The 15307-nt window shown below is 42.3% G+C and overlaps 1 protein-coding gene across 1 annotated transcript; it reads right to left on the bottom strand.

Moving 5' to 3' along the window:
* Positions 1 to 594: 594 nt before the first annotated feature.
* LOC309336336 (vomeronasal type-2 receptor 26-like) lies at positions 595 to 7907 on the bottom strand (the record flags this gene model as incomplete). Its single annotated transcript, XM_081851959.1, has 6 exons — positions 595 to 1505; positions 2292 to 2418; positions 3472 to 3684; positions 6156 to 6959; positions 7201 to 7492; positions 7903 to 7907. The coding sequence occupies 6 exons, from the start codon at positions 7905 to 7907 to the stop codon at positions 595 to 597; spliced, it is 2352 nt and encodes a 783-aa protein (XP_081708085.1).
* Between the last annotated feature and the right edge of the window lie 7400 nt (positions 7908 to 15307).

Genomic DNA, 15307 nt, shown 5'->3' with positions numbered 1-15307 from the left:
AGAGACAGACCAATAGCTGCTGCCACTGGGAGTATCTTGTGATTCACATGTAAGAGGCTTGAGAATTGCTGGTTGTTTCTTTCTTTCAGTGCGACAGCCCCCCCCCCCCCCGTTAGACCCAACTCGGTGAGCCTGCCCTGTACAGAACAACCGTAGTCAAGAAGGAAAGACCAGCAGCTGCCAATGTCCAGTTTGATGGATGACAAGGCAATAAACCAGCACTTCTAAAACATGAAGTACAAAAGGTCTGTGACTAGTGGTGAGTTATTATGCATTGATTTTTATTGTTGCCAACATTCTTATTCAGACAGGCCTACTCAGGTGTTTATAAAGCTTGTAAGAGTTTTAATTTGTCTTAGTTCATTCTATTGTGGTTTTGCGGTTTGCTACATGAAAGGATAATTTTTTTGCTTTATCCTTTTGGAAACTGCTTTGAGGTTTTTTTCCCTACAACAAAGTGGAGCGTAAATTTTATGAAATTAATTAATTAAAGAAATAAATGGGATTTACCGTGTGTGAAGCTACACTTAAATGAGAAGTACTGCACTTCCATTACTGCTGCACTGCAGTTCAACTATAAAATAATATTTTAAGTCAGATGCCATCTTTAGTTTTTGTTGTCAGGTGCTCCTTTGTATTCAGATCAGGCCTGAATATGATGATGTAGCACTTTGGGATGAAGATGCAGCCCAGGAGACCAGCACTGGAGGCCAACATAGAGAAGACCTGCACGGCTACCATGTATTTTCCCTTGGTGCTCAGGTAAGTGGGAACAAAGGACACCCAAACACTGCAGAAGACCAGCATGCTGAAGGTGATCAGCTTGGCTTCATTGAAGGCCCCAGGTAGCTTCCTGGCCAGGAAAGCCACTGTGAAGCAGATGGCAGCCAGGAAGCCCATGTAGCCGAGGGCACCATAAAACATGGCAACAGACCCTTCGTTGCATCGCAGGATGATCTCTCCAGGCTGAGACTGCATATCAGAATCTGGGAATGGGGGAGACACCCCCAGCCAGGTGCTGCAGATGATAACTTGAACACCAGAACAGGAAATGATAATGGAGTTGGCCAGACTCTTCCCCAGCCATCTCCTCACCTTGTTCCCAGGTTTTGTGGCCATGAAGGCCAGCACCACAGTGATGGTTTTAGCCAGTACAGAAGACACAGCAACCGAGAAGATGATGCTGAAGGCCGTTTGTCGGAGAAGGCAGGTCAATTTGCTTGGCCGGCCAATGAAGAGGAAGGAGGACAAAAAGGAGAGCAAGAGAGAGACAAGGAGGATGTAGGAGAGGTCCCGATTGTTGGCTTTGACAATGGGGGTTTCCCGGAATCTAATGAAGATTCCTAACACAAAGCTTGTGATTAAAAATAAGAGGAGGGCAATGGAAACCAAGAGGATCCCCAACTTGTCTTCATAGGCTAGGAAGCTGAAAATCTTGGGGACACACTGATCGTGGTTCTTGCTTGGGTGTTCATCTTCTGGACATTTGTTGCAATGGTCTGCATCTGCAATGATAAAGAGTTACTTCATTGTCCTATGATTTTTGTTCCATGTATCATACAGGTCTTTGTATTAGTTTCGATTCTTCAAGATGCCATAATATATTGGGTGGCAGCTTATACCAGAGACCTAGAATGTCCTAAATCATGCTATTGAGACTCCTGGCTTCACTCTGTCTACCCTTTTGGGTCAGCCTCTTTTAGTTGGTGGTAATCAACACCAGTATGAATATCTCACTGATAATTATTCGGTATGTACAGTACCTCTTTATATATTTTGTTTTACTGTATAACATTTGTGCAGGTTGCTCAGTTTTGTTGTCATTCATTGCTAGCAATGCCTTCTAGTCCATTTCCAGCTGATGAAGACTTTATTCCAAAACAGTGAACTGTTCCGGATACACTGTCCTCTTCAGAATTACTTTTTAGACTTCTGAGAGACGTCTTCCTTTGAGACTTTCATAGGACGTCTTCCTTTGAGAGACAGCTTGGCGTTCCTCACTATTCATTGACTTGTTTGACTCCTCATTTGACTCTTATATATACAACAGCTTAAAGTCACTTGTATATTTTGTGAGATGTACTGTATGATAGATACATTATTTTGAAGTGGTGTATTAGCATATTTTGAGTGACATTGTAATTAATTATATATCCACTACCAGTTATTAGCCAGCGTGTTGCATTTGCATTGATTGTTACATTTTGCAATGCAGGGGGTTGTGTTTGTCTTCTAGTTGGTGGGACATGCCTGGTTCTGAAAGGGCTTCCTTTCCCTCTGGAATTCCTTACCTTCCTGGGTGGAGATGGTCCCACTGGGACATTGAGCACAAGCATAGCAGCAAAGCGGCTTTCCTTCTTGAATCACTTTGACATATCCAGAAGAGCAGCTTTTGCTGCACCTTGAATGTGGAAGTGTCTAACCATAAAGTGAAGGAATATCAAATAAAAAGTGATAGGGGTGGGTCAATAAGCCACAGAACTGAGTAACAGGCAAAGAAAATACACAATCACTCCTCATTTTACTAGAAAATTGCTCTAGCTTCTGCCCCACAGAAAAGGGTCCTTGTGGATTAGACCAGAGACCCATCTGGTCCAGCATTATTTTCTCAGAATGGGAAACCACCTATCATTGATCTGTTGTAAATGCATTCTCTAAACTGATATCAGCATCTAGTCCAATCTGGGGGCAAATTAAGCAGATGAGCTTGTTTTCTCCTGCTCCAGAGGGCAGGACCAGAACCAATGCCTTCAGGTTACAAGGAAGGAGATTCCAATTAAACACCAGAAAGAACTTTCTGGTCTCCCTCGGGAGGTTGTGGACTCTTTCCCTGGCAGTTTTAAAGCAGAAGTTCGATGGGCATCTGTCATGGATGCTTTAGCTGAGATTCTTGCATTGCAGAGAGTTGGACTAGATGACCCTTAGGATCCCTTCCAGCTGTGCAATACTATGATTCTATGAAATGCCTTAGGATGAGAAGAGCCTTAATATTTACTGCAGTAGGGTGAGGGGCTCACTGGGTGTTTCTGCAAATAACCCCCACCTAGTGTTCTGAAGTGCTTTTGAATTATGGTGCTGGAGGAGACTCTTGAGACACCCATGGACTGCAAGAAGATCCAACCTCTCCATTCTGAAGGAAATCAGCCCTGAGTGCTCACTGGAAGCACAGATCGTGAAGCTGAGGCTCCAATACTTTGGCCACCTCATGAGAAGAGAAGACTCCTTGGAAAAGACCCTGATGTTGGGAAAGATGGAGGGCACAAGGAGAAGGGGACGACAGAGGACGAGATGGTTGGACAGTGTTTTCAAAGCTACCAGCATGAGTGTGACCAAACTGTAGTAGGAGGTGGAAGACAAGAGTGCCTGGCGTGCTCTGGTCCATGGGGTCACGAAGAGTCGGACACGACTAAACAACAACAGTGTTCTGAAGGTACTGAATAACTGGGATTATTAACCCTTGGTTTTCCTCACCTGAGCAAGCTGCCCAAGCCACACAATGGCATCTTCGTCAATGCTGAACCTTTTGTCTGGAGGTGCTTGCTGCTTGAGACTCCCAATTTTCACAGAAGCCACAGAAGTGTTGGGCCACACCACTGTGGTAAAAATATCAAAGTTGGTGGCCAACTCCCCATCCGCATCCATGGAGGTGTTGTAAGATCCAAAGTTCTTCAGAAATGAGTGGAACTAGAACGACACATGGATAAAAAGAGCATCACTTCAGTGCTTCCCGTTTGGGGATGGGACAAAACGTGAAATTCTTTTATGGGAAACTATGTTTCGTTGCTCTGATTGTAACCAAATTTTGCCCAACGGTTCCAGAGATCAAGCTTTTAGCACCGGATTCCGACTGTCCCTGGTTGTTCTTCCTGCTTATTGCTGTTGTTGTCAGAGAAACACAACTCTTCTGACTCTGGGGAGGCAGCCATGGAGGCTTTTCAGCACTGGATCACCAGATATACCAATTCTCCCTCAAAAGCTCACTCCACTCCTCCTGCTGCTTGAATGGACAGCCCCTTCCCCTCTCTTCTCTTTGTCTCCCGTTCGCTTGCTTGCTTTCTGGGCTTAGTGGGGAAAGCACCCGCTGGTTGGAAGGCACCTGAGGGATTCCCCCACCGTTACCCTGTGCTTCTTGCCGCATTTTCCAATTCTTATTTTTTATCAATTTTCCAAATCATTACACATCTTGCCGGATTGCTTCAATTTAATACAATGTAATACAATGTAATTTAATTCCAAAACTGGCTTCCTGCTCTCCTTATAAGATACAGGTGAAACTCGGAAAATTAGAATATCATGGTAAAGTTCATTTATTTCAGTAATTCAACTTAAAATGTGAAACTAATGTATGAGATAGACTCATGACATGCAAAGCGAGATATGTCAAGGCTTTATTTGTTATAATTGTGTTGATCATGGCATACAGCTGATGAAAACCCCAAATTAACAATCTCAGAAAATTAGAATATTAAATGAAATCAGAAAAACAAGGACTGCAAATAGAGCAATATTGGACCTCTGAGAAGTAGAAGCATGCATATGTACTCAGTACTTGGTTTGGGCCCCTTTTGCATCAATTACTGCCTCAATGCGGCGTGGCATGGATGCTATCAGCCTGTGGCACTGCTGAGGTGTTATGGAAGACCAGGATGCTTCAATAGCAGCCTTCAGCTCTTCTGCATTGCTCAGTCTCATGTCTCTCATCTTTCTCTTGGCAATGCCCCGTAGATTCTCTATGGGGTTCAGGTCAGGTGAGTTTGCTGGCCTATCAAAGACAGTAATCCCATGAGCATTGACCCAGGTTTTGGTACTTTTGGCAGTGTGGGCAGGTGCCAAAGTCCTGCTGGAAAATGAAGTCATCATCCCCATAAAGCTTGTCTGCAGAAGGAAGCATGAAGTGCTCCAAAATCTCATGGTAGACGGCTGTGTTGACCCTGGACTTAATGAAGCACAGTGGACCAACACCAGCTGATGACATGGCTCCCCAAATCAACACAGACTGTGGAAACGTCGGATTGGACTTCAAGTATCTGGCATTGTGTGCCTCCCCATTCTTCCTCCAGACTCTGGGTCCTTGGTTTCCAAATGAGATGCAAAAGCTGCTCTCATCAGAAAAGAGATTTGGGGAGCCAATCATCACAATTATAACAAATAAAGCCTTGACATATCTCGCTTTGCATGTTATGAGTCTATCTCATATATTAGTTTCACCTTTTAAGTTGAATTACTGAAATAAATGAACTTTCACCTGTATGTCCATGATGTTTCACCTGTTCCTACTCATAAAATCTTAATTAGTCTCTAGATGACTCCTCCAGTATTTACTGATATTATCATTCATCAGCTGCCCCTTTACATCCCTGCATACAGCAAAAAAATAAAATACAATGGTACCTCGGGTTACATACGCTTCAGGTTACAGACTCCGCTAACCCAGAAATAGTACCTCAAGTTAAGAACTTTGCTTCAGGATGAGAACAGAAATTGTGCAGCGGCAGCGCAGCGGCAGCAGGAGGCCCCATTAGCTAAAGTGGTTCTTCAGGTTAAGAACAGTTTCAGGTTAAGAGCGGACCTCCGGAACGAATTAAGTACGTAACCTGAAGTACCACTGTAAACCTTAATATATGTTCTATAACAGCAAATGCGGTTTCTTTTTCCAAAGTCTGGTGTTGTATTCCAGCTTCATATATTTTTCATATATCTATAAAATTATGGAAATTATTCCTGCATTGCAAGGGGTTAGATTGGATAGCCCTTGGATCCCTTCCAACTCTAAGATTATAGTTGATTATAGTTATTGATTATAGTTACTGTATCATATTATATATTTCTTATTGTAATTCTTGCACTTTCCTTCTTCCTCTTTTCCCCCTTTCCCTTCCATCGCTTTAATACACACACACAGTAAATCTGGCCGCCTCAGAAGTTCCTCCACCCTGGGTTAGAAATATAAGAAAAGGTTGTTGCTTTTTCTGTAGCAATGCCACCCCCAACCCGCAAAAAACAAACAAGCCCTGATTGGTGAGATACCCTTCCAAAATACATAAATATTGAAGAAGTGGAGAGTGGTTGTGGGATCTCCACAAAGCCTGTTCTAAATAATGATAGAACACTTTTGCACATTTCATTAGTACTATCAGTGATGGAAAAAGGAATACCTGCCATGGCTGTAGCCTCTGAAGCCTCCGCCCGTCTCCTCCACCCATCATTGCCACCTGCTTGGATCTGGAAGAGTAAGCAGCATTTAAGGCATGTGCCACAGCATACGCACTGCTATAGATGTTGTAGTTGTCTGGAGAAAGACTCTGCACAAGGATATCCAGGGGCAATTCCCCTTTTTGTTCACATCTGAAACGTTCTTTCGCAGAAAACAAGTGCTTTGAAAAGAAACAATCAAACACTTCCTTCCAGTAAGGAACTAAGCGACTGAAGTCAAAATTGTCATGTTTTGGGGCAATCTCTGTCTGAATTAAGAAGGAAAAGAAACAGTGGCGGTGCTGGAAATGTAATCTCCAGTTAGAGAACGTTGGGGTGATGTCCCACAAAGCTGTTGTGATCCAGACTTTCCCCTCAGTGGACTGTAGCGACAGTTTTAGTAATTCATTTATAAAGAATATTCCGCTGAAGAAAGAACGAGTCTCTGCATAGTGAACAAACACATTGACTTGTCCCAATGTGAAAAATGAATCAACCTGAATTTTCACTAAATACCGAGTCATTTCTGGGATTCTGTATGAGAAGGCAGCACAAACACCATTCGAGGTGAGCATAGGGGTCAAGGACCTCATGAACCTTTCTCCGTTGTCATTCTCTGGAGCAAAGAGACCGATCCATGTCCATCTGAAATGCAGGAGCAACTTGACAATCCCTGTGTATTGCTGGTCATATTTGGGGATCATCCGGTAGAAAAAAGGGAATTGAGTTTTATCATTGATGTCATGGGAGACAAACCCATAACTAACCTGGATGGGAACAGAAAAGAAAAGTGTTTGGCATGGCTTTGTTTGAATTTCCTCAAATACAGGTCCCCTCTCCATAACATAGGATTCTGTCAGTCCAGATGGACAGGAGGAAGGAAGGAAGGAAGGAAGGAAGGAAGGAAGGAAGGAAGGAAGGAAGATTGCTACTAACAGAAACTTTCTCCCTCAGACAGGCAAACACATTTTAAAGCAAAGTGAAATTAGACTGCTCCCCAATTCACACCTGTGGGATTTTGTAGATGCCCAACATGTTCGAAATATGGAGAGAGATTTCAGAGTCTGCACCATCTAAAACAGCCAGCAGGTTATTCTGCCTTCCACATCTGTAGTTTGGAATACTTGCATGACCGGTGTAGAGCAGCTCTACCATGGCGTCGTATGTGATTCTTGTTTTGTCATAGTTCTCAAAGATATTGTAGCCCAGGGTGATGTTGGGTAAGAGCCTGGGATTCTGGTTGATCTCGTGGATGGCGAGCAGGAAGGCCAGATTGTGGAGTAAAACTGTGTATGCTTCTCTGCAACAAAACATACATCTCACACGTCACCCTCCATTTAATAATGTATGTCACAGTCATAGAATCAGAAAATGGGAGAGGTGGCAGGGACCCCAAAGTCTAGGTCAACCCCCTGTAACACAGGAATTGCTGATGGCCATTCATCCAAGCGACCCATCACATTTGCAGTCTCCTCTTGCTCAAGACCCTGATGTTGGGAAAGATGGAGGGCACAAGGAGAAGAGGAGAACATCGAACGAGATGGTTGGACAGTGTTCTCGAAGCTACAAACATGAGTCTGACCAAACTGCAGGAGGCAGTGGAAGACAGGAGTGCCTGGCTTGCTCTGGTCCATGGGGTCACGAAGAGTCGGACACAACTAAACGACTAAAAAACAACAACTTGCTCAAGGCAGCACATATGTGCCATACCTCATGCCACCATTTGACCCTGATAAGAACTCTTTGATTTAAGAAAAGCCACAGGAGAGCCAAAGACTTTGTGGCTGAGTGCTGATGTGCACGTACATCTCCTCAGCCAAAATCCCAAAACTCTAGCCACTACATTGCACTGCCATGATGTACATTGCAGAAAGGGAGTGGGCTTGGGGAAATTGCCATTTGAAGGGCATTTACAACTACTATTGTATGATTGTATGATTTCTAGACAGTGAAAGCACCTTGAATTTATTTTAGGAGCAACGCCCGTGCTTGATCAGAATTAGAATCCCAATCGCCAACCCTGAGTGAAACGTTTCTTTATTAGTTATTAATTCATTTATTAGTTTTTTGGGATACCATCCTTCACCTGAAGATCACTGGGCAGTTTACAACATGAAAATACAAAATGAGAACACAAAATACCTAAGTGATAATGAAATAACGTTAGTGGCATTTAGAGAAGCTCTGTGATAAAATAAGAAATATTGTAAAAAAAAAAAATTGTAAAAATGTAAAATATAAGAGGGGGGAAGGTATAAAGCCAATATAAAAATTTGGAAATCTGTATTTAAAGAAACTAAATTCGAATGATTGGCAGAAAAGCCGAAGGAAGTCAAAAACTGAAAAGTTTAATAGAAATTGTATTGTGGAATGATTGTATGGAAAATTAATAAAACATGATTATAAAAAATACCTATTAAAAACAAAAACAAACCAGTAGTCCCCCCTCCCACAATTTTTTTTAAAAGGTCATAAGAATGTTAATCAGCTGAAAGCCTTGGTTAAAGAGGAATGTTTTTGCCTGACCATTTTATATTGCTATAGGTTTTAAGGGGAACCCCCTCACCCCCCAAAAACCAAAGGGAGAATGCAAGCTACAGAGGATTTCCTGGGCTGGCCTATGCAAAACAGCCTGGCTGAGCCAGGAACATCAAGGTCTATTGCAGGACACTGGCAGTGCAAGAGAACTTTACCTGAGAGACTGGGGATTTGGGATTTGAGCTTGCCAGAGTAACTGGGTGTGAAGGAGGAGTTTGGGGGAAAGGTTGCTGAGAGGAAGAAGGAGGAAGAAAGGCTGGGATCCATCTATGGGAGAGGTTGGCTAGCAGAGATGCCTTGGGCTCCAGGACTAATCTGGGGTACTAGCCCCTCTCGAAAGGACCATGAACTCCCTCCATGCAGACTGATGGTGTAAATATGTGAATAAACCATTTTTCTTAAAGCCACGATAGTGTCTGCTGTGCCTGTTTTCAAAAGGACAACAGAGCCTGTGTGAGTGACTGGTACCCCATGGGCTCTTGCTACCATTAAGCAGAGATGGGGGTGGCTCAATCTTTAGCTACTTAGAGGGCAATTGACACCTGGACTTTGAAGCAGCAAGGAATAGGTCGTGCAAATCAACACTTTTTAAGAAGAAGAAGAAGAAGAGGAAGAAGAAGAGTTTGGATTTGATATCCCGCCTTTCACTCCCTTTAAGGAGTCTCAAAACGGCTAACATTCTCCTTTCCCTTCCTCCCCCACAACAAACACTCTGTGAGGTGAGTGGGGCTGAGAGACTTCAAAAAGTGTGACTAGCCAAAGGTCACCCAGCAGCTGCATGTGGAGGAGCGGAGACGCGAACCCGGTTCCCCAGATTACGAGACTACTGCTCTTAACCACTACACCACACTGGCTCTTAAGGAGTTGGGCTCAAAGAATCAGTGATATAAACAACCGTTGCCGTGGGAGACCCCAGTAAGTATTTCCCTGTCAAAGTGGGCTGTAGCAGGTTACTTTCCCTCCCTTATTAAATGGCTGCAATCCAAGGAGGAAAATAACCTTTAATAGACAGGGTGTGTGTGTGTGTTTAGATGTGTGTAGGTGTGACAACCTCTAAGTGGTGTACACAGTGTAAATTTTAAAAGCAAGATCCAAAGACTTTTCATGTATGCGACAACAGCAGCACGGATGCTGTTAGCCCAGAGATGGAACGAAGACAAAGTTCCTATCAGAGAGGAATGGCAGATCAAGCTGTTAGACTATGCCGAAAGCTCAGGGACCAAGAAGACGAAAACTTCAAAAAAGAATGGGGGGGATTTATAGTCTATTTAGGAGACCCCTGTAAGCAGATGAAAACATTAGCAGGGTTTTAATCTCACTTGTAATGTTACAAATACTATGGACAGACTATGGCATAATATGCAGTTGAAAACGTCAACATTAGAACCCATGGAGGGGATGGGGGGAAAGTCTTGAGATTCAGAGAAATCTCTTTATATGGATATGTATTTGGTTTTGTTAGGGATGCGGGTGGCACTGTGGGTTAAACCACAGAGCCTAGGACTTGCCGATCAGAAGGAGGGCGGTTCGATTCTCCGCGATGGGGTGAGCTCCCGTTGCTCGGTCCCTGCTCCTGCCAACCTAGCAGTTTGAAAGCACGTCAAAGTGCAAGTAGATAAATAAAATAAATGAAAGCAAGATCCATTAAAATGAAAATGCAGCTTAAATCTGAAAGAACAACAATATAAAATCAAATAAAACAGGTATTCAGGGGATTCACACACATACATCAGGATACATCAGGGAGCCAGTGTGGTGTAGTGGTTAAGAGTGGTAGATTCGTAATCTGGAGAACCGGGTTCATGTCTCCGCTCCTCCACATGCAGCTGCTGGGTGACCTTGGGCCAGTCACACTTCTCTGAAGTCTCTGAAGTCTCTCAGCCCCACTCACCCCACAGAGTGTTTGTTGTGGGGGAGGAAGGGAAAGGAGATTGTTAGCCGCTTTGAGACTCCTTCGGGTAGTGATAAAGCGGGATATCAAATCCAAACTCTTCTTCTTCTCTTCTACAATTCTTATGGGTCATAGATTATTGTCTGAACTGAACCTCACCAGCTGGTGAAAATAGGCTGATTGCATGGCCCTGGAGGGTTCATATTCCATTCCAGGATCACATCCCTACTGTAAAATGGAGATATTCCAAGAAACTGGGATTTTTGCATGGGCTTATGCAATGAAATGCCCATTGTCTCTTTTCAAGAGGCTTAAAACATTAGATTACAGCTTGACTACTATTAAACCCATCCCCACATAATTTACTTACGGTATTATGTGGATAAAAGGAACCTGGGAGAAAGAGCCTGGGTAGGATAATCCATTTAGTGTGGGGATAATCCCACCGATGAGATGGTCTCCTGCTCTATAATAGTCCCAGGGCTCATATCTATCTCTCACTAAATTCAAGGGGCATTTTTGCTTCAACATCCCATAGGCTGTACTGAGCAGCAGCAGAAGCAAAATTTTGATGGGCATACGTGCTGCTGTCACCCACCCTGTTTGTGGCTCTTCTCTTCAGAATCGCCAAAACCCTCTTGCAAGACCAAAGCTGCAAGTGGAACTTTGTTAATACAGATGGAGTTCAGCTAAGGGCTTCTCATTCAATGGGGTTGCTACTAAGCTTCAAACTGATAGCATCCCTGCCTGCCTCAAATCCCAGTCTAAGCTTTCAACGGCGTGCAGAATCAATATATTTTCAGGCAGGATGCAAAAAAATTGTGTACAGTTATTCCTGATTCTGTTGTTTCTGTTCCTGGTCCCAAATGTGATCTTCAGAGAAATCCCTTGAGCTTTGGCAGAATTAGAGAGCCAAATCACCATTATTTCCATAATGATAAGGGAAAGACTTGGCTCTGCCATGAACCATGAATTATTTGTGTGGCTCTTTCTGCCAAAACTCTCCAATGATCCAGTGGGCAGGGGAGATAAGCAAACGTGGACAGAAGATTACTGAAGAAAAATATACCCTTACAAAAAGGCAATATTACATGAATACAGTCGTACCTTGGTTTTCGAACTGCTTAGTTCACAAGCAACTTGGAACTCAAACATCGCAAACCTGGAAGTAGGTGTTCCAGTTTGCAAACTTTGCCTCGGAAGCTGAATGTCCGGCACAGCTTCCGATTGGCTGCAGGACACTCCTGCAGCCAATCAGAAGCCACTCCTTGGTTTCCGAACGTTTCGGACGTTGAACGGACTTCTGGAATGCATTCTGTTCGAAAACCAACATACAACTATATGTATATACTTTATAATTTGTGTAAATGAGAAGTAAAAATTAGTAGCATGATAAAACATTCAAGCACTCCATGGCTGGATTAACTCCAAAGTTTGTGGAAGTCAAGGCCATGGAGAAACGGCAGGCATTGGGTTGATGCATGTACTGGAAGTGCACAAACAGCCTTAGGATCAGAACTAACGGCATATTTGTGCCATCTGGGGAAGCAGGAGAAAGAAAGAAAAAATCGCCAATCAGCTCTTTGCTTTAACAGGTGGTGGTAATCTTTCTCTGGTCAGGATGGCGTCAACCCTGTTTGACCCCAGCTGAAAACCTTAATAAATTCATCAAGGGAAGTCTCATGAATACAGTGTTGAATGAACACAGTGTATGCGGCTTGGTGCTATAAAAATGAAACTCCCAAGGTCAAGGGTCACGGGTCACCAAAGCTGACCTACCTTTCTTTGTACCTTAAAGCAAATTAATCAAGTCAGTTTCATGTGAGATTGCAGTCTACTGAAAAGTTTTGGGCAGCAGGTAATGAAGATGATCAACATGACTGTACAGAACAATCTTAAATTTGCAGAGGGAAATATCCATTAGAATTATATACCAAACACATAGAATCTAACTAAGGGACAATATAAATGGAGTCTCCGTGCCCTAACTACAGCAAAAGGATTGGTATTGATTGGTATTATTCGGTTATTGTTTTTATCCTGATTTTATATGTTGTGATATATATATATATTTGTGAACCGCTCTGAGACCTCTGGATATAGGGCGGCATATAAATTCAATAAATAATAAAATAATAATAACTGGAGGAATAAAAATACAGCTCCCTTTAATGATTGATTTGAAGATATGTACAAACTCCTTACACGTGAACAAGTTGTGTAGAAATGTAGACTTGCCATGGACAATTCCGCTTTATAAATACCATGTAAGGTTAGGGCTTTTTCCCTTTTTTTTTTGTAATGTACACAATGCTTTTGTTGTTGTTGTTCTGTTTTGTTTTCTACATGGAAGTGATCCTGTTAGATAATAAACATGGGACACAGTAGGAATGACATATCAGAACAGGCTGTTGGGGTGAGGGTTTAACTTAAACACACACAACATAACAAGGGTTGATTCTCTTTGTAAAAGGGAACTCACGGGAGTATGAATACACATATTGAAAATTATATCTTTCATTTCTCCTGTGTGGTACCAGATAAGAAAAGAAAGGGAGGAGAGGAGGAAGAGAAGGGGTGTACAGTAGTACCTCAGTTTTGGAACATCTCCATTGACAAACATTTAGGAACTCAAATAAATGCCGTAAACCCAGAAGTAAATGCTTCTGTTTTCGAACAGTCTCTGAAGTTGAACTTCTGAGGCAGCTTCCTGTTTGACTCTTCTGTGTGGAATTTTTGGATTTTGAACATTTCGGAACTCGAATATTCTTCCAGAATGGATTACGTTCGAAAACCATGGTACCACTGTATTTTTTTTGGGGGGGGGGGGTAAAGTGTGTATGCAGGAAAGCTTTGCAGTGAGGGGAAAGGGTGGCGTGTGATCTATCCAATTTGTTACATATAATTAGTAAAGAATTAACTGAATTCTGGATATAAGAAATGTAACTTTTTTTCCGGATTGCTTTTTGTTGAGTACGACATATCTGATTTGTTTTTCTTTGTTGTGCTATGTTTTTTCTTTCAAAACCAAAAACGCATTTAAAAAATAAAAAAGACACTCATTTCTGTTAAAGGAATTGCAGTTGCAGCAATGAGTAAATTAGTTAGTTATTTGGTTGGTTGGTTGGTTGGTTGGTTGGTTGGTTGGTTGGTTGGTTGGTTAGTTAGTTAGTTAGATAGATAGTTAGATAGTTAGATAGTTAGATAGTTAGATAGATAGATAGATAGATAGATAGATAGATAGATAGATAGATAGATGATAGATAGATAGATATAGATGATAGATAGATGATAGATAGATAGATAGATAGATAGATAGATAGATAGATGATAGATAGATAGATGATAGATAGATAGAGATAGATAGATAGATGATAGAGATAGATAGATAGATGATAGAGATAGATAGATAGATAGATAGATAGATAGATAGATAGATAGATGATAGATAGATGATAGATAGGTAGATAGGTAGATAGGTAGATAGATAGATGATAGATAGATAGATAGATAGATAGATAGATAGATAGATAGTTTCATCAATGCACCCAAGTCCTCTGCAGAGGAACAGCAGCAAGTGTTTAGTATGAAACTGTCTTAAGTTTCATTCAGTACGTTTGGAATAAAATACATCTGGGTATGAAACAGCTGCATATAAAGGCAAACCAGTTAACTTTAAAAGCAATCGTGTGTTGTTTGCCCCCTTAATGAATCATTGTGCAATGAGCAAAGATATATGTATAAAACAAACACATTAAATGAACTCTGTTTTTATTTTGTAAATCAAGTATGTTTAGGCATCTACAAAAAGATATTTCTGTGCCCTAAAAGGCAGGACAATGAAAATGCGACAACCGGGCTGAAGTAACAAAGAGCAAAGAGGGTGGCATTCTCTGTCTTTGGCAGGAACAGAATTACACCAAATGATGTTTACTTTTAAGAACTGGATTTGATGTACACCCCAAAGTGAAGAAAACATATTTGGAGGAAAAACTGGGGGCCTTGAGGCAAAACAGCTGGTTTCTCTTACACTTGAGCTGATGAAGAAGAAGCTCAATTTACACAAATCACCTTCCAAGACAATCCAGACTGGAGCTGGCAGCTCAACAGGGTCAGTGGCTCCTTGAGGTACTTGATCCCTGTTGGAAGCTACGAATCTGCCTTATACTGAATCAGTAAACTGGCCCATGTAGAAGAGTTTGGATTTGGTATCCCGCTTTATCACTACCCGAAGGAGTCTCAAAGCGGCTAACATTCTCCTTTCCCTTCCTCCCCCACAACAAACACTCTGTGAGGTGAATAGGGCTGAGAGACTTCAGAGAAGTGTGACTGGCTCAAGGTCACCCAGCAGCTGCATGTGGAGGAATGGAGATGTGAATCCGGTTCACCAGATTACTAGTCTACCGCTCTTAACCACTACACCACACTGGCTCTTAGTATTGTCTAGCAAATTAACTAGCAATGGCTCTCCAGACTTTCAGGCAAGTAAACTTTCCCAGCCCTTCCCAGAGGTTCTGGGGATTGAACATGGGATCTTCCATATGCAAAGCATGAGCTCTACCAGCAAGCTATAGCCATTCTAGAGCTGTGCTGGAGTTGACATTGCTGCTCTCTGGCTATACTCAGTAGTGGTGCTGCTGCACCGGAGGTGAGATCAGGCTACCAGTTCTCTCCTCTTGCAATAAT

This window comes from Podarcis erhardii (genome assembly GCF_964252035.2).
Source record: "Podarcis erhardii genome assembly, chromosome: 2".
Classification (NCBI taxonomy): domain Eukaryota; kingdom Metazoa; phylum Chordata; class Lepidosauria; order Squamata; family Lacertidae; genus Podarcis; species Podarcis erhardii.
The sequence above is the reverse complement of the archived record's forward strand: the minus strand, read 5'-3'. Positions and strand labels throughout refer to the sequence as shown.